Here is a 20,333-nt window from a genome sequence, read left to right on the forward strand (position 1 = left end):
GAGAGCAAATGCTTGTGCAAGGCACTCTGGTCCCAGAGAGTCAGAGGACACTTGACAAAGCCATAGTTGGGGTTCAGAACCAGGGCCATGAACAGAACTCCAGAAATTCAAGCGCAAGCATTCATCTAATAATTAGTTACTGCAAGAATATGATGTAACAAAAACTAAGAGGCAGGAGAAAAAAATCTGAGGCAATTTGAGTGCAATAAAACATTAAGTCAAAAGAAAATATTTTGCAATAATTTTAATCTCAAGATTCTTCCAATCTGCAAAAACCCAAACTTGAAGTATGTGTTGCAAATGGACAGAAAGGCTGACCCTGCAGTTTCAATCAGCATATGTCCACTGTGCTCCACAAAAAATAATCTGACATTCCGGAATTGTTCAGAAATGACCGATAATCTCTTAATAATTTGATTCAGTATTCTTGTCATAGCCGAGACTGGGTCTTTTTTATTATGATGTGAAAACTTGATGGGGTAGAAATCCTGATGATGTAGCTATACAAAAAACAGCTTCAATACAATTCACTTCAAAATAACATTCACAGATGCATATTATACAGCATAAGTGTAAAGAAAGAACTGTGCACATTAAAGTGTTTAGTGATTTTAGAGAGAATTAGCTGTATACAGTCCAAGACAACATTCAACCTTTAATGATACTGAAATCAAGGCTATGAAGAACAAATGGTGGTCTAACTTCAGACACCAGAAATTAGGTTGACAGATGAGTATTCAAAAGAAGATACAGAGTTTTTCAAGTAATATAAATGGTACCAAAGTTAAGTGAGCCTTACAATTACAATAATTTCAAATGCAAGTCTGCAGAACAGGCTCACAATGTAATGGCCATTCCATAAACTTCTGTCCATTCAACCACGAAATACAAGCAAAAAATTTAGTAGCACATGGTGGCATAAAACAAGAACAGAACAGAAATTTTAGCTTGCAGCTTTGCAATCCTCTAAGTTACATCACAGTAACAATCAAGCATACAGATAAATGGTACTTAAACAAAGTTTCTACAAAGTGACCCTCATTTTTTAAGCTGATGCTCTTGATCTTCAAAAAAGGAACTGCAGCAACTTGGTGGACATGAAAATGAAATGGTGCATGTCAGAGACTTAGTGTTTCAACAGATTTTTCATATCACTGAATCCATCTGGATTCCCAAACTTGTTTAAAAGGAAGAGTAGGACTTGTTTATGCTTTTCAAGCTGTGGAATAAGCAGAAAGAGTTAGAAGTATACAATTCTGGGGGGTTTTAATTGCTGATTTCAGATCAGGGTAGATGCTAATATGACAAACTCAGCTAAATACCATATTAATTCAATAAATATATTTAGTTCCTTTCTGTTGTAAAATCTTCTGGAGAGGGAAAAAACCAACAGAATTGTAGCTGACTTTCCCTTGTCCATGTATGTGTCCCTCCCCCCCCCCCCCCCCATTTTTTTTTTCCTGAAGCAGCTTCCTCAAACTAAATTTATTAAATACTCAAATTAAGATTGAGATTAGCATCTTAAAATAGAGAACATAGAAAAGTGCCACTTCTGAGACTTCAAACACTTAAAAAATGAAGTAAGAGCTGTCTGTGGGGCAAAGTACAGACTAATGAAGTCTCACCATCTAAACACCATCCTCCCTCAGCTTCAGGGTGCTCTAATTATTAGCATTTATAAAAAACCCTGAGAAGAAGTGTCAGGATACATTTCACAAAACTTGCATGTTTCAGTAGCTATTATTCCCCCTACTCCCATTTGCTTCCTACATAGGGTTTCTTTTGAATTCTGGAAACATAAAAAAGGAAGTATTGCTTGGCGTGAATCTTACTTGCACTTTTAACTCCTTGCAGCAGCAGCTGGTCTCACCTTCATTACCTATAAAAACCGAAGGGAATGAGCAAAATACACACATACATTCCTTCCCTAATTTAAGAGGTGACATGTGGCACTGTCCAGGATTTTTAGAAGGAAAAGTCATTTAGCCACCCCGTGTGCTTACAAGCTCTTCAGAATAAGCAAACTGAAGTAATCAAGCCAAAGTATGTACCTTGATGTTCACTATGTGAGTTTTCAGCACTGCAGGATGTGACCAAACCCTCCTTTAGCAATTTGTCAGCTACATTCACATAACCACTGTCCAAGTGTTTCTCCACTGTTACTAAATTAACATTTCCATTAATCCCTTTCACTGTAATTGTGACATGTTGCTTCAATAATAGTTTTTTCAACTTGTCAAGCACTAATGGAGACCACTCAGCTTTCTCTATTCCTGTGAAAAAAGGAAAATCAAGTTTATTATATAAATAATTCCTTTTAAGCTATAACTTGAATAGTACATACATGCTTTGGAAAATTATACTAAATTTTCCTAATATAAACAGCTTAAATTCTAGAGATAATAAACTACAAACATGTTTTCTAAACCAGCTTTTACCATGCTTACCAATATACTATTTCAGACGATCGTCATGCTGTTTACCAATATTAAGGAATGAACACTATCACCAGAACAGGTAAAAATTTATAATGTTCAAGAAAACCAGTCAGAGGTTTTTGGGGTGGGTTTTTTTTTTTTCTTATTTTGGGGAGGTTTTCTTTACCTGCAAGTGAACATGTAATTGTCTGAAAAGGCAGCTTTAAATAGGTATCAGTGATTGGCAGCACCTTTGAAAGGGGTAAAGTTTCTGTGTTGCCATAGTCTCCATACAGAACTTTCACTGCAGACTGGGAAGCTTCCAGAACAACAGCTCTGTACCAATTGCCATTACCTGAAAAGGTTGGGACAAGAATGGTCACATGTGAAGAATCATCTTATAAACACAGTTTATCACGAGAACAAGAAACTGTAGAGTTTTTAAAGAATTTTTAAATACTGTGGTGGATATATAAAAGGCCAGTTGACAAGAAGCACAATTAAGAGATCCATAAGCACTTTCAAGTTGGTGTTTTTTCCTTTGTCTAAAGCAAAAATGAAAGCTGTGTTTTACACTGGCCAAGGAAATGGAAGGCCAAATTATTGTCTCACCTGAAAACTGAGCACAACAGGCTTCACCCAGTTTTGGCTGGAAGGGCTGTTTGTTACAAGATCTACAATAGTTGTCCAGTGAAATCAGCTCCTTAAAGAGATTCTTTTGACCTACAGAGAAAAACCCACTTTCACTAACCACATCTGGGTACAATGAAGAGCATACTTAAGCCCCTGCTCCCATCTTTGACATTTTTATATTTTCCTACTGTCCAAGATACATTTCTACATGGTTCAGTTCACTACAAACATTCATTTTATTAATTAGCTTGCAGCAGTAACTTCTTACTGGTATTAGGAACAATGAACACTTTTTCTTACCTTTATTTGGAACTGGTACAGCATAGAACAAGTCTGGGCTTACAACTTCAGTTACACAGACAGACATGGTTTCATCTACAGCCAATTCAATTGATTTCCAGTGCCCCAGTGAGGTTGCTAATACAAATTGTAAGAAAATGCAGTGTTATCGCCGTCCTCCAAGCATACATGTATCTTAAGGAGCTGTTACTTTATTTGATATTTATAATAATTTTTTTAATTTCAGACACGACTACATGTCTTCCCTTCAGGAAGACAAATCTAAATCAAGATAAATGATGCTTACTTTGGCATTCATAAACTGTTGGCCTATGAAAGTAGCTAAAGTAAAAAACAGCGCAGAAAAAAGACCTTGAAAAGCAAACATGAGAAAAGTTTCAGTCATAGAAAACTTCTAATTCTCTGATTCCCACAGAGTCAAACAACATTCATTTAAGACAAACACAGTGATTTTTATCCTTCTCTTTTTGTCTGTAATGCCACCTGCAGGGCAGCTGGTGTTCAGCTGTAAGAACTGATAATATAACCAAAACTATGCATTGATATTAATTGTAGCTAAACAAGAAAATAACAGTTAAAGGCTGGAATGCTGAAAATTCTTGTTAAATCTAGAAGTTAAAATTCCTTTAATTACCTTTTTGGTCAACAGACTCGTTTGGAAAGTTATTTTTATCTTGTAGAACTTCCTTTACAACCAGTTTTTCTGAAGTTAGTATCTCACTGATAATTTTTGGACAGTCTGTGGAATTATCAGTAAGGACTACACCTGCCCCATCTTCAGAAAGGGAAGCTACTGTGGCTTGAAGTTCTAAGCCTGAAGTGTACATATGAAATCTTCTTGTAGCTTCTGGATTCCATTTGCTATTTCCAGGCTTTATACCTGGGAAGTAAGAAACTGTTAAAATATCTCCATTCATTAATATTGACTTTCCTCAAGATTATAATTTCCTTTAAAAAATACTTAAAAAAAATTTCTTTAGAGCGTACCCTGAAATATCAAGGCTACTTTTATTACCCTAGGGCAACACATTGTCCTTCATCCTGTTAACTGCTCTCCCTCTTCCTCCTTTTTTCTAAATGCCCACATTTTCTCAGGACTCCCAAGTTTCATCCTCTGTTTTTTATCATTCAACCAAATAAATCCTTTGCCTTAACACAAACAACACTATTAAAACTGGTTTTGGATCAGTATAATCAGGCTTTTTTATCAAAGGAGCCTACAAAACCTAAGTGTTTTAAGGGTGGGTGGGCAGGGGAACAGCACAAAACACTTGAACAAAATGAGTTTTTGACCTTTTTCCTGTTTTCCACAGTTTTAATTTTTAAACCAAGCAGATTACACCAGAAAGAAAGAAAAGTTCTGCAGAATTTTGAATGGTGTGAAAAAGGAATTTGCAGAACATTCAGAAACAGCCGTACAGTGCCAAACTCTTCAGGAGTCAAATGAAAGAGAATTGAAAGGCCAACTTACTTCACTTAAATGGATTAGCTCATTTGCCTGCAAAAGTTTTGAGAAATAAAGTTGCCCAAAAGCACATTTACTCCTAGGAAGGCAACAACCAAAAACCAGTAAGCACTAGAGATGAAGCAGTAAGCACTAGAGATGAAGCAGAACTCAAGAAGCTCCCTTCTGACCAGTAAAGCAGTAAGCAAAATCCATGCAGATCACTCCAGAGAACTGTCAGGAGCTCAGAGAAGAGAAAGCAAACAAACACAAAAGAACAGAGTTCTGCACAGTATTCCCTGTCATCACCTCCTTCTACAAAGTGAGAGCAAGTCTTTAGAGCAGCAAGTCTCTAAATCCAAGAGCTCTTGTAAGAGAAACTTCCTAAGATTCACCTGAGAGCCAGCATTTAATTGCTTGAAATGGAAGTTTCAGGAACGAGGATGAGATCTGTCGGATATTATCCCGTGGTACGTCCTCAGTATTTCCATAGTCCACAAAGCTCACTCGAACACTTCCATCTGAAGTGACATTTTGCACCACAGCACGGTACCAGTTACCATCCTCTAATTTGAAAGAAGTTTTAAAAAAAAATTAATAACTACTTCACACATTTGCTAAGTCTACCAGCTTTCACTTGTTAGTAAATAAATACAATTCTTTGCTGTCCTCTACCAATGTAAACTATCAGCTAATTTTTCATGTTTGCCCTATAAAAACAAAACTATTTTAGTCTGTTACTTGCCAGAGTAAAAAGCACAGCAAGGGTCTCCATTCTCAGGCTCAAGAAGATCTGGTGGTGTTTTCTGGCAGTATTCAGACAAGGATTTGTTAAGTGAGTTTAGAGCAAGTAACTCTGAAAATCAGAAAAAAACCAAAGATGAGATCAATGAAATTAGATTACTTGAACTTTATCAATGCTGTTCACTCTACTTGTAAACCTTCAAATGTATTCCTTGACTATGTAAGTAAAAGAACAAACATCCCTCACTTTTTAAGAGCTGCCCCATATTTTTTGTTTGAATGCCTTTAGCTCCCTCTTCAGCAATTGAATTTTGTCACATTCTTTTCCTAGCATTTAAAATGCCAATGGCTATCAGAAGTCTTTATACAGACTTCTGGTAGAGAAACAAGACTACTTTTTAACTAATCCAATAGGAAGTCACATCTTAATGGCTCAATTTTCTCGATTTTGTGTTACAATTATTATATCTCTTTAAGTTTTTATAAATTACAACAGCGTACCACAAGAGAGCTCCAATAAATATAGTCTTGTCACAGGGAAGATATCTCTAATTTGCTTTTATTAACAGAATCACTAAATCATGAAGGGTGGAAAAGACCCTTCAAAATCATTTAGTCCAACCATCAACCCAGCACCACAATAGTCACCCCAAGTACCACATCCAGATGCTTCTTGCACACTTCCAGAGACAATGACTCTACCACCTTCCTAGACAACTTATTCTAATGCCTGGCTACTCTTCTAGTGGAAAAAAAAAATTAAGATATCCTTTGGCTAGGTTATGGTAACTCTTTCACTTTCCTCTACTGCTTATCTTCAACATTTTCAGATTTCAATACCATGATCCAATTTCTTTGTTACTCCATTTGTATTCTTAGATAAAAACCTCAGAGGTAAGCCTTCGTGCTGTAAGCTTGACACAGTAGTTCATTAGAACTATAATAAATGACAAACCAGAAAGCAAAGAAACTGTCAGAAAAAATAAGCTGAATAAACTTACCATGGCTGTTTGAAATCTGACAGTAGAATTCTCCAGGATTGTACACTGTACACACTATGACACTGAGTGTTTGGTTAAGAGTTAATTTAATCCACTTGTATATTCCTTTTTTCGTTGTGTCCTCTAGAGAGGACAGAAAAAAGCACAGAATGAAAATAAATTAAAGTAACTATTACAGGAAAAAAACCCCGTCCCGAATGCTCATCTGCATCCTCAAATTTCTTGTTATAAACCATCCGAAAGACTAATTATCCTTGAGAGCCTCTTTGCAGAGTAAAACCAAGAAAGAGAAATATGCCAGTTCTTTAATGTATTTATCCATTACCAAAAAGAGCAAGCCATAGATAGCAGGGAGGAGTAACTTCACAAAGAGTTAAAGACTAGCTGGCAACAGCCTGGGCAAGAGGGACACTGGGGAACTTTGGTTCCGGGAAACAGGAGCATAGAAGAGGGAAACATCTGTCACCAAGACTACTGGAAACAATCTAAGGAGGAAGAGCAAAAAAGATTACTAGGAAGACTGGTTGCAGAAATTTGCACTGAATATTATATTCAGGTACCTGAAAGAAGCTTATTATTTAACACAAGTTGTAGAATACATCATGGGAACACTAAAGTATGGCAAACTGGAGAACACACTCTGTTTAAAACCTGCATTCAACAGCTCTGGCTCAGTGACGGAAATGACAAAAAGGTGAGAGGTAACCAATAAACCAAGGAAATACAAAACAGGCCCTCGATGAGAGCCACAGATCAAAATATGTTTAGATACAGCCAGGAAAGTTACTGTTTATTTGAATGTTTTGTAAGATTCCTTACTCTTCTGAATAAAGACAAGGAATACTTGTGTCCTGGCCACAAGGCCTCTAGTGAGAAAGACTGAAATTATTTGAACATAGACTTGACAAAAAGTTTTCAGTACCAATGGATAAGAGAATACATATGTCTGCCAGACACAGGATGGAAAACAAAGGAAGTTAGCATGCTTCATAAGAGACAAACCAGGAATCTTCCCCAAGATTTCAAAGAAATTCAATGTAACTTAAGTAAAAATCTCTTGGATTGAAGCTTTGGTCACTAAATTCAAACAAGGCAATTTAAGCATAGACTTTGAAGCTTTATAAGCTACTACAGTTCAAATTTTCAAGGACTAAGTATGTTTATGTGTAAAATATAGGACAATGAAGATGACAATAGAGCAAATATTATTTGCACTAATAAAGGACGTAGGAATACGTAGGTAATAACTAGTCATAGCCTACTTCAACTGGAAACTGTAAGACTTCAACAAGAGCATGCACCAACTTCCAAAAGCAGGCAATTCCAACTTTTTTAAGCGCGTACACCTGGACACACACATACAGACACACCATTTCTTTACTGTTAAGATGCCATGACTAAACTTTGGACGTGTGAAGGCTAGACTTGATGAGCCAGACTGAAAAGCTCTTAGAGATAAGAGCTTGCATTCTCTGTACCCACTCTAGCAGGAGGTAAACAATGCCAGGGCAGCAAGACATGTTCGTACTCACCGTTGGCTTGCTCAACATCAGTCCCTCTGGCTGCTGGTAAGGCCATGCTCAGTTCCTCAGCTGCAAAGCCTTCCTCAACGAGAAGGCTCGATACATTTATTACTGGAGTACCCGAGGCATCTGTAAGCTCCACCATGGATTTAGAACTCTCTTTATCCACTACTTTTACTGTCAACACTTTGTCTTTCACCAGTTTTTTCATGTAAGAAATACCTTCTGAGGTCCATGCTCCTAATGGTGGCTTTACACCTAGTATGGAAAGGTTCTGAGGTCAGTCCAACTCTCACCAATGTGTGGACAGGTACAACAACTGCAAGTACATTCTGAAATATTTGTCACATTCTGAGATATGCCACAACCCCTAAGAATTCTGGGGAAAATGCCTACCATTACCTCCATCCTTCCCCATGTTTCAGTGTGAGACACTACAGGTGTGGTGGCTATGTAATACCACTTGTTTTCCCCCTGTCTAGTTTGAAACTGCTAATCATTTACTTCATACCTGCCAGGCTACATCTTATGGCTTGAGCTGGCAAGTCCATCAAGCTTGGAATTATAGGACGAAGTCTGGTCAGTGGAAGAGAGTCAGAATTACCATAATCCATATAGTCCACCAAAACAGTGTCTTCAGAAGCATAAGCTGTAACAGCAGCACGATACCAAAGGTTGTCTTCTAGAAAGGAAGATACAGATGTAATGTCTGAGAACAGAATGAATTTTTTTTTTTTGACAGATCAATATAAAAATACATCCCAGTACAGCTCAGGACTACCAAGTGTTAGCTAAAGTAGCATTTTGAGAAGCAGTCTATCAGAGCAGCATCATTCCATATAATCCCATTTCTTCTGTGCTTCTTTTGGGGACTGAAATTTCAAAGATATGCTTATTTCCAACCCTGGAGAAATAGCACTTAGCAACATAAAAACCCCAAACTTTCCATGATCTCTTAATAAGCTATTCTAAATAATCTGAATCCAGTGTTAAAAGTTTGCTCAATAAAGGGACATTTTAAAATTGGTATTTTACAGATATATTTTTTCAAATCACTACCTAGCATTACCCACTAAAAATCAGAGATAAATAAACTCTATATGAAACATTTCTAAACATAATTACAAAATGTATCTTTTTGGTAATTAACAAGGGACATAATTTAGTATTTTCACTCCATTTTTACCTGTGAACTGGGCACAGCACACATTGCCAGCAGCAGGACGGAAAGATGGATTGTTGGGAATTTTGCCACAGTATTCATTAAGAGATGCTTCAAGCTCAGCAAGTTGACCTGATGTTAAAATACATAGGTTTTGGAACATAGCCTGTCTTGCAATTACTACAAAATAACTAAGCTCAAAGCCTGGAAGAACATCTTATAGTCTAATGGAGATTATTTCAAATGTTTAACATTGATCAGACTAGGGCTCTTCAATCATTAACATCCAAGAGAGTCCTCATGTGTGTCTGAAGAATCACAGCAGTGAACAGACAGGGAAAACCAGTGATGGATTTTTCAGCAAAGGGACAAAGCTGAAGCCAGTGCAAATTGAAAGCAAGCTAGTGGAGGCGTGCCAGGAAGAAACCAAGGAAGACAGTTCTTCCAACAACAGGCAGATGATGAGGTAGGCCACTTCTTCCCAAAGGACACACTTTGCTACCGATTACCCAGAATTAAATGGCTGCACATGGACACAGAAGAAAAATTCACCTTCATCCAGCCACTCCCTACCAGAGAGAAAAATGCTATACCAGGCATTCTACATCCCATTTCCAACCCATCACTTACGGGCACTTTGCATCCGCTGACAAAAAAAGGTGTCTGGATTTTGAATGTGAGAAACCACACCAGAAAATTCATCTCCAATACTTAAAGAGACAAACTTGGTAATTGAATTAGCACAGTGAAAAGAGTCTTTATCCTCAGGTATTTTTTTTTCACTTCCCTTTGAATGGTTTTCTGATACTGCACATAAAAAAGAAAAAAGGTTGCCAATCAAAAGCTAGCTGAAAATATAAACATACTGAAATAGTTTACTCTTTTTATTGATGCTTTGGACTTTGATGGCTCCTCTCATATTATGAAATTAATGCTCACATAATAATCACTATACAAAAGTTTTATACTAATAAAATGTCTATGAGTGGATGTCAGTAGTGACCTGAAGCTCCATTAGCCAACATTTTTAAGTTTGAGGTGATGCTAGTGAGCAGCTAGAATGCAGTACAGGAGGATCTAAAATTCATCAAGTTTAGTTTGGGTTGCTTGCTTACCTCTTGAAGAGTCTACTTTGGCATCACTTCCTGAAGTTAAATGAGACTTCATTTCTAAGGGAACTTTATTTAGGTAGTCTTCTAAAATATAGATGGAAGAATAAATTATTTATCACATAAAATAGCCATCAGCTAGTTTTGCTTCAGAACCGTCCCCTGAGCCAGATCTATATTCCTATCACAAGGTGAGCACGTTCTACTTATTTGATCAGCATTTAATGTTTAAAAATGCAAAACAAAGGTAATTTCAGAGTAGCTCAACTACTTGAGTTCTCTGAGCACATTCACAGCTCCAAGACTGACTGACTTCATAAAATGAGCAAAGCAGTAACAATCAACATTTACTTCCAGTCACTAAAGAATGTGAGCTGAAAAACTAATTATTGCTTTTCAGACACAAGGATTCCTAACTTACCTAATTATTTACAACACTGAGTATGCAATGATTTAGTCAAGATGTCTTTGTGAATCTTGGTTTCTCAGCTGCTACATACTCCATTTCTGATGTGTAAAGCAACATTCCAAACTTTCAATACCATTATTTTCAAATTAAAACCACAATACAGGTGTTTCAGTTCCTTATAAAGTCTGGAATGAATGCATGGAACATTTCAAGAATGCAGTGACATTTATGTGATCTTCTCTCCAAAAGGTTAGCAGGTTACACATCACTTTGCTACTAGTGTGCTGTGAAGCAATCAAATGTGAAATATGCCCAGCACAATCCTTAATCAGTTGTATTTACAGGGGACTAAAGTGAACCACCCTTTGGCAGACTGCACAGTATTACATGGAGATAAGCTTCATGCACATGAACAAGTTTAGCAAGCTAAGAGGATCAACCACCACATCCCTGAATGTTTCTGTGGGCTGCAGATCAATAAGACCATAAATGAATATGGTCTTGGCAATACATGGTTCCTACTCTGCAGCCAGAGGAAAACCAGAACAACAGCCTTCCACATGACAAAAGGTACACCTTGCACATATTGATCTGCTTTGACAATCAAACCCAGCTCAACTGAAACTCTGAATTCTGACTCCTCAAAGGTCTTGTGCTTGGCTTGTCTCTCACTGAAGCTTGCAAAGTCACAAATATAAACATGCTTATAGAGTTCTCCAATGGATACAGCAATATCCAATGATTGTTCTTTCTTTGGAATACTTAGTGAGTATGTATGAAATATAATGAAAGCTGGTAAAATCCTACATGGAACTAGAAAATGACACTGTAATTTTTCAAGAGTTAAAAATGTATGAGAAAGAAACAAAATGGTACCAAATTTTCATCCATCTATTAAAACAGAAAAATAAACAAGATGATCCAGAACACACTGAAGTTAGCACAATTCTACTGGAAAAGTGACCTTACTAAAATTCAAGGTTATTAACCTTAGTAAGCTACTGACTAATGCCAGGCACTGACATTTTATGGAAACGTGAAATAAAGTAGAATTGAAAAAAAAAAGAAGTCAAGGGAGGTTGGGAGAGTGACAGGAGGGAGGAGGGCAAAAGAAAAAAAAGAAGTGTTATCTTTTACTGGTGTAAACATAAAAGCCTTAATTATAGTGGGGGTTTTACCCACACAACCAAGCGCTTACCAGAATCTGGAAGACCAACATCTACAGCAAAACTCAACCTCACTTCCTCCTGTAATATATCAACACCAGTTAGTGAATAGTGCTTTCCCATGAGATGAGAAAAAAAAGCTGGCAGTGCCTTCATTCCATCCTTTTCCTTTCAGATCATAACTGGCAAAGAAACACTTAATGGCCTGGAAATAATATAATTAGAACAAGAGGGGATAGCAGATTATTTCCCCTTAAGTGACTAAATAATAAAGGCCTTCAGAAATATCGCCTTGCACATTAAAGCTGCTGCTGGGGCTTGAAGTGCTATCAACTCAAGTAACTTCTGCACTCTCTTCTAAAGCCTTAGGAAATTAAGGTAAAAATAAAGAATCCCCAGAAATTGAATTACCCTATTTAAAACAGCTACAAGTTATGTTTAATATGAAGCTGTTCAGCTGTAGCTCCTTGTAGTAACAAAGTTCAAGAAACACTGCAGAACATATTGAACATCAATGAAGAACAAATGCTGAAGACTCACACATTCCCCTCCTCACCTGTTTTACAGGAGAACTCAGCTAAAATTCCCACTTATGGTGCTCTCATAAATAAGAAGAATCAAATTCCACCTGCTTCCTCATAACCTTGATACCTCAGAGTAGATTAGAGCTACTGCTTTATCTGCTGGCATCCATTTTTATAAGTCTAATAATTTAATGTTTAACCCACCTTAAAACCCTTCAACATGCAATCTAAGCTCTCTTACTTCTACAGAACTTATGATCTTCTGAAGGTGAACAAGACAACAAAACCCCTTCTGTTCTTTGAAAATCAAGTGACTGCAAATTTTTTATTCATATTGTACAACCATTTGGTGTAATGGGCCCCCACCATCAGTAGATCGGTTTCATTAGAGCCCAGTCACAAGCAGACACACAACAGGAACTAACAGTTTGAACTAACAGAAGTCTCATGACATGAAGCCTCCTTTGTAAATTCCTTCAAAGAGTTAAATAGATGAATAAGCTACTTGAAAGAAGTACATGACAATGGAGTTCTGCAGTGCAAGCAAGAGGCTAGTTGGAGGTATGCAAACTTATTCACTTTCATAGATGTGATCCCAAGAAACCACAAAGAAAAATCAACTCCTGCAGAAGAGTTCATAGGAAGACTGGAAGAAATGTTTGGCTCAAAGATCAAGAGAGGCTTCAAAACATTACAGAGGAGAACTGTGTCATCTTTAGTTCCTTCTACAGCAAAGAAACAACAGCTTATCTGCATCTGTTACTGTATACTACATTAAATGTATTTCTCTAATAAATTTCCTAGGCCCTAAGAGTTAGTACAGGATTTCTTCACAGAAACAAGACACCAGAAGTTTCCTGAATTGGACACACTACATCTGTTTCCTTGCCACACTATTTCTCCAGCAACATCATACATGTCTTAATTTTTAACTTTTTTTACAAAAGTTTTTTTTCAAATAAAAGCAGGGTTGTCTGATAGTGCTTCTAAGAGCTCTAGAATTAACCATTTTCTGAATGCTTCTCCCAGTAACTTTTCATTTGAAGCACTGATCTTTCTAAAAGGAGAAACTTGTTCCTTTCCTGTACAGGTTAAATGAAGCACACTGCCACTCACTCAGAGCAGATCCATTCAAGATATAGTCAAAATTGTATTCCATACCTTAAGATAAACTCCCGTGTTGGTTTTGCTATTACTTAAACTGTAATCAAATAAAAATATGTCAGTTTGAAGAACCAAAGACTGAGAAGTAGCATAAATAATACAATCTACTTGCAAATAGATAAAAGGCTGTGTTCATAGTATGTAATTTTTGCCAACCCTTATTTCTCATGCACTAAAATGCAGAATTACAAATGTGGTAATATGCAATAATGACAGGCATAAGATAACACAGTACCAGCCTAAGAATAAGCAACATATTTTACTAGAATAGTGCCTTGCCATGGTCATTTATGTTGTAGTGGAATGGACATAGTCTTTCTGGGAAGATTATCTGGCAGAACTTTCAACAAACTTACTTCTGTTTAAGAGGATCACAAACTACTCTATGTGCTGGCCAATCTTTTTTCTGACAATCTGCAGAGCAATAGTATGTTTGCAGACACTGTGAGCATCTGAGCTTTCCTAAAACAAACCAAAAGAAAGATGAGAGAAGTCTGAGCAAAACACGTATTGAAAGGAACAACAACTGTTTAAATAACTGCTTTACAAAACAGCTCCCCTGCAATTCTAAGTACATACAAAGAGGTATTTGTATTCACATACAGCTGTTAGACATTGCTGCCCAAATGTCCCAAATTCCTTCTACATTTAGGGGAAAAAACCCCACTGTTTTTGATAAAGAAATGCTCTTACACTTATCAATTCTGTTACTACAACTGTGTTCTGAATAGAATGTACTTGTGTCTGAGAATTTAAAATATTCATCCATTTAAAGACATTTCTGAGCAAACCTGATCTGGTTTCAGTGATAAATCTACTATATGTCACAGGCTACAGGACAGCAGGCACTTACCAAACAGACCACAACGATGGCAAGTGCCCCCTTTAGGGGGTGGTACTAACAAACTCAAGAAATTCTTATCATAGCAAATAGAAAAAGCTCTCTTAGAGGAATATTGCAATTCCTTTTGCTTCCCATTAATCCAATAAGAATGTGACACCTGTGAAAGAAAAACCTGAAGTCATTCTTACTAGAAAAAAACTGTCCATCAGGGTAGAAATATTCTAATATACAAAAACACGACAACAAAAGGAGACAAAACTTCTAAGTTCTAGAAAGAGAAATACATGCTGATAATTCCTGCTACCTAGAAATGCTCAGAATACTTGGGGCAACTATAAAGTGAAATAACTCACAGTATTTTCTTTATCAGCTGCAGCTATGCAGTTCTCTCTACCAGTTTTGTCTTCCATAGAACTTCCTAGAAGCAGAAGTATTTACAAAGGGATCTGATTAACAACACCAACACATGCCTCTGTTATGGAATATCTGCAGGAAGAAACAAGGCTCTTGGCTACTCCTACTATTCTACCAGCACATTTGAGCAAATGGAGATGCTTGGACCATGACACACTCTGGAAGTCACTTGTTTTCATTCTGATACCACATTTACTCAATCATGCAATCAGTGGAATTATTAAAACAACAGTTTCACCTTCTGTGCTTATCACTTAATACTGAGAAACAAAACACTCTGAAAGAAGAGATTTTGATTTTCCAGTCAGTTGCCTTACAAACCTTGTGGTCTTTCCTGTGAGTTTTTCTTTACCAAACAACTCTTAGAAGACATTCAGCTAAGCCTGCATATCAGTATAGTAGGAGCTCTGTTTTTGTAAGTGGGCAACTCATCCACATATAAAGAATTTGTTTCTGTGCTAGGCTGCATATGCCCTCACATTTTGTTCCAGTCTGGCAGGCCTGTCCAAGGTCTCCACTGAGACAACATAAAGCTTACATGGCCCTTTTTCCCACCTGGAAGCAAGTGAATCTTGTAAACTCTGCCTGAACTAAAACTCTTGCCTAACATGAAATCAAATTTCATGGACTCTCCAGACCCAAGATGTTTGCACATAAAGCTAGTTCAGATCTCCCAAAATGAAGCCTTTCCCTCTCCCCAGCTTGGAGTAAGAGAACATGGATCAGACAGTACCAAGGTACTTAAAAGGCAAGAAGCATTGCTGAAGGAACTCCAACTCCCATGTATTGGTCCAAACTCCCTAACACCTCAATTATCCTGGTGGGTTTTTTAGTTTCTGAAGAATTTCAGTAGGCACAAGTTTGGACAATTAGGAGTTGTATTTATAAGCTACTCATACTGATGATGTGTATCAATGATAAAGCATATACACAATCACAGAAGAATAAAGTCAAGATACCTGTCAAGCTTATTGCACTTGTGTTGCTGTTAAAACTTCCTGTACTGTTTCTACATTTATCAAAAATACCCTATATTGTTTGCTTGCAAAATATTGGATTTTGCTAAATATTTCAGAAAATCAGCCTAAAAACTAAAAGCTTTTCAACAGTAGGTTTGTACCTGTGACCCTGTTGCTTAAATCTGCGTCTGCAACTTCATTATGTTGAAGATTAAGTGGTTCTGCCATCATGTAAAGGTTGACATTAGAGTATGACCAAAGGTGGCTGTGGGCCAGGTAACTGCAAAAGCATGGATTTAAAGATTAATTCAATTCAGGCAGGCACACAAATTAAAGTATTTTTGGGTCATAATCTGAAGATATATTTAAGCATTCATTTTGGAAGGCTAATTCTCTTTTCTTTTGTTTGCACAGCAACACACTTTCTGCAGTAAAGGATTCAACAATGAATACTGCAGATTAAATGAAGAAAATTCCTTTAGAAGAGGAACACACTGACAAATAGGAGCAGCCATCAACACCTGCACATGAAGCTCACTATGTCTCTGGAGGAGACCTTGCTGTACTTTTGTTTAAAAAGTGTGTAGTAATAAAAAGCACAGGCTGCACTCCTGGGTTCCTCATGCCCGGGAGCCTGAGGGGAACCACTGCCCGAAGAGCGGCTGCCTGAGGGGAAGCAAAGCCCTGGGCTCTGCCGAAATGCATTTCCAGCACCTGCTTTCCAAATGCTAAGGTGCAATATAATTGTTTTAAATTAAAAGTATAGGAGAAAACAAACTAAAATGAACCTGCGAATAAAGCAGAGTAGTCTTCTAAGTGACACTGCAAACCAACTCCACCACAAACGTGCTTTCAATAACCGCAATTAAAGAGGTGTTACCAAAATAAAGTGATTCTAAAGTGATTTTTAAGTGATTAAAATTAAGTGATTTTAAGTAACTCAGAATAAAATTAGACAGCCCACTCCCACGGCCCCCAGCCAAGCTCGCAGCCAACCCCGCCACCTCCGGCCCTGTCTCCCCTCAGCAAAGCACTCACCCCCGGCTCCTCTCCCGGGGCAAAGCGAAGCGTCCACCCCCTGCCCCTCTCGTCCCTCAGAGCAGCGCTCACCCCGGGCCGCCCCTGCCCCTCTCGTCCCTCAGAGCAGCGCTCACCCCGGGCCGCCCCTGCCCCTCTCGTCCCTCAGAGCAGCGCTCACCCCGAGCCGCCTCCCCGCCGTCGGCGCTGCCCCACGCGGGAAGCAGGGCGGGCCACTCACTCGAGGACTGTTGGCAGGAGGAGAGGAAGCAGCGGCCCCCGCAGGCCAGCGACGATCCAGCCGCTCCCGGCGGGTCAGCGCCGCTCATTCCGCCCCGCGCAGGCGGGACCGCGATCCTCAGGGGCGGAGCGGGGCATGTGCTGCCCGGCCGCTCGCAGCCGGCGGTGCGGCCATCGTGGCGCGGCCGGAGGAGCCTTTCACTAGTCCGGGTTACTCCAAGCCCCATTCAGCCTGGCCTTGAACACTTCCAGGGATGGGGTATGGGGCATCCACACGTTCTCTAGGTAACCTTGTGTCAGGGCCGCACTACCCGCACAGCAAAGGATTTCTTCCCAATATCTAATCTAAACCCATCCTCTCAGTTTGAGGCCATTCCCCCATGTGCAGTCACTAAGTGCCCTTGTAAAAAGTCCCTCTTCGGCTCTCTCGTACCTTTAGGTACTGGAAGGTGCTCTGAGATCTCCCTGGAGACTTCTCCAGGATGACCATCCCCAGTTCCCAGCCTGACCTCATAGCAGAGGAGCATCTTTGTGGACATAATTATTCATGGTTGAACCAGTAACCCAAATTTATTTTATACAAAGTCGGAAAATGGCTGTGAGAGCTATGCAAAAAGCTGAAATTTGATACATAAAATTAATGCATTTGTATTTTAAAGTATTTGAATTTCGCCCTGCAGCCGAGAACATACATCACTTCATCTCCCATTTCCAACCTATTCTCATTATCCTTTGTCCTTTTTCCTCTTTCTTTTCTATACAAGGTGTTTTCCCCTTTTCTTCAACTTTTGTCTCCCACCTCCATGTCTCTATCTTCATGGGAAAATACACTTCATCCTCAAGACTGCTGCAGTTTTATGCTACTACTCAGACATGATCTCAGGTGTTCTCAGTGCTGTGCAATTAAGCTTTCACCAAAAAATAAATTAACATGATCTATTTTAGTGCCTACATTGTTGTACTTATTATTAAAGTGTATAAAATCAGTGATGAATTTTATTGTTAAATGTTCTGTACAGCAGGGAATAATTATCTCTGTTCACAGAGAAGTAGCTGAAGCATAGCTATTTTGCCTTAAGTCATTTGGCATCTAGCTGTGACAGTATTTCAGTCTAAATTATCTGTATTTAAGTCTAGGATCCTGTCTGCCAAACTAAGCATTCTCAAAAGAAAAGTGAACAACACATCTGAGGGCTGCTGAGTTTTCTCTCAGTGGTTTAGATACCACCTACTAAAGTCAGAGGAAAGACTTCCTGACTCACATGAACCTACAGTCCCCAGCTCCAGCCTGAGCAAAGCTCAATGGATTAGAGGCTGCTCTTACAAGAAGGAAAATTAGGTGGGATTTGGTGGGACTTGAGGAAACCCATGTGTGAAATTGCTCAGCATTGCGTATCAGGGTAGGCACACCTGTATGTGGGAGATTGCGGGGAGACAGGGAGATCGTGATCATAGAGCCTCCATCATCTCCCTGCCCCTTGTTCCTTTGTCCCTAAGATTAACCCAGTAATCCTCATGCCTAGGAAGAACTAATACCACTAAGGCACTAAGAAATACTTCTCTGTCATTCAAACCTCTTTCAAAAAAAAAAAAAAAAAAAAATTAGGCTTTCATTGTAGCTTAAAACATCTAGGCAAGATGACCCAGCACCCTGTCCAGCTGAATCTTAAAATTGTCCAGCGCTGGGGAATCCACCACTTCCTTGGGGAGATTATTCCAATGGCTGTTTTTTCTTATTGTGAAACATTTTACTCCTGTGTCTAATTGGAATCTCCCCAGAAGTGATTTGTATCCATTACCCTTTGTCTTTTCCATAGGAGTCCATGTAAAAAAAAATAATTTCCATCTTCTTTGTATGTACCCTTTAAATACTAGAATGTGGTGATAAAGCCTCCCCTGAGCCTTCTCTACTGACAGCCGAGCAAGCCCATTTCTCTCAGCTGTTCTTTCTATGTCAAACTTCTCAAACCTTGATGTTCTTTGTGGCTCTTCTCTGGTGCCTCTCCAGCATGTCCATCTCTGTTACGTAGCAGGGACCAAAAGTGAACACAGCCTTTCAGGTGTAGCCTGGCAAGCACTGAGTGGGGCGAATACTCCTTTGTCTGTGCTGGTGATGCCCTTGTTGATGCAGCCCAGCATCCTGTTGGCTTTCTTTGCTGCAGCAGCATCGTGTTCACTCACGGTGAGCTGTTTGTCCACCAGGAACTCCAGGTCTGTTTACACAGAGCTGCTCTTCAGATGTGTAGATACCAGCCTGTGCTGCACTTCTAGATTATGTTTAACAAGGTGCAAGACATTACACTTGACCTTGTTGAACTTAACAAAGTTCTTGTTAGCTCACTCTTCCAGCCTGTCCAGGTCTCCCTGCTGGGTAACTGAGTGTCAGAGGTAACTGAGGGGAGTGCTCTTAGCACGGAGGCTGATCAGGAGCGACATCCCAAGAGCTGCACGAGGCTGGTGTGACTTGCCTGCAATTGTTAGCAAGAGCTTGGGCTTACCTACGTGTAGGTTCTGTAAAACTGTACCAGTGTGTCACTAGCTCCAGGATCTAAATGCCTAGGAACCCTCTGAGACACCACTGTGCTACATGCTGAAAAAGGACAGTGCGAGCAACATATAAGGAACATAATTTTTTCCAGTTGTAACTTGTTCAGAGCACTTGAGTGATCATAGTCCCAGTTGGGATTTGCTATGTATAGATCAGATGTGATGGTGGTGGCAAGCAGCTTCAGCAGAGATGCTGTCCTTACCTGACACGTGGAGGGAAGATGGGGCTTTGTGAATGGTGCTCCCTGAACACCCCTGGCAAACTGTGCTTGCTCAGAATAAAATAGTTACACAATGAAAACGGTTCCCAATGAAGAAAATAAGAACTCTTTGTGTAATTTTGCCATGATGTGAAATGGAGGAATCAATTCAGCCCAAAGTAATTACATTGCAACAGACCAGCCCTCTGACCAATACAGAAGATGGGATTTGGGCAAGCTGGACTCTGCTGCCAGCTCCTCCTCGGCAGTGCCAGACATGGTCCTTTGATACCTGTGGTTTCAGAGGAGTGTGGGATATCACTCAGGACATCTGCTGTTTGAGCCACCTCATTGTTCTCTCTTAAAGTGGAGTTGCTAACACTTCTTTAGCTGAAGGAGAAAAAATAGCTTTGTAAGTCCTTTCAGAGGGCAAAGCTGTAAAAATACTCTGGATAATTAACAAATGTCATCTGGAAACTGAGCAATTAGATAAATACTTCCTTTTCGTTTTCTTAT

The 20,333-nt window shown here is 39.0% G+C and overlaps 1 protein-coding gene across 4 annotated transcripts; it reads right to left on the reverse strand.

Annotated features, from left to right (window-relative positions):
* Positions 1-229: 229 nt before the first annotated feature.
* On the reverse strand, positions 230-17,245 carry TDRD1 (tudor domain containing 1). Of its 4 annotated transcripts, none has more exons than XM_053983749.1 (22): positions 16,924-17,245; positions 15,975-16,093; positions 14,794-14,858; positions 14,450-14,597; positions 13,953-14,058; positions 13,594-13,633; positions 11,941-11,989; positions 10,340-10,417; positions 9,855-10,031; positions 9,249-9,356; positions 8,574-8,744; positions 8,072-8,320; positions 6,540-6,662; positions 5,540-5,650; positions 5,190-5,360; positions 3,985-4,230; positions 3,351-3,467; positions 3,030-3,140; positions 2,605-2,772; positions 2,052-2,273; positions 1,833-1,879; positions 230-1,219 (listed from the first exon to the last, which is right to left on the reverse strand). In XM_053983749.1, the coding sequence occupies exons 1-22, from the start codon at positions 17,157-17,159 to the stop codon at positions 1,127-1,129; spliced, it is 2,955 nt and encodes a 984-aa protein (XP_053839724.1). In that variant the 5' UTR covers positions 17,160-17,245; the 3' UTR covers positions 230-1,126. The 4 variants fall into 4 exon arrangements, with proteins under 4 accessions (XP_053839724.1, XP_053839723.1, XP_053839727.1 ...); XM_053983748.1 differs by having other exon boundaries at positions 10,340-10,420; XM_053983752.1 differs by having other exon boundaries at positions 10,340-10,420; positions 17,072-17,145.
* Between the last annotated feature and the right edge of the window lie 3,088 nt (positions 17,246-20,333).

Source organism: Vidua macroura, chromosome 8 (genome assembly GCF_024509145.1).
Source record: "Vidua macroura isolate BioBank_ID:100142 chromosome 8, ASM2450914v1, whole genome shotgun sequence".
NCBI classification, from domain to species: Eukaryota; Metazoa; Chordata; class Aves; order Passeriformes; family Viduidae; genus Vidua; species Vidua macroura.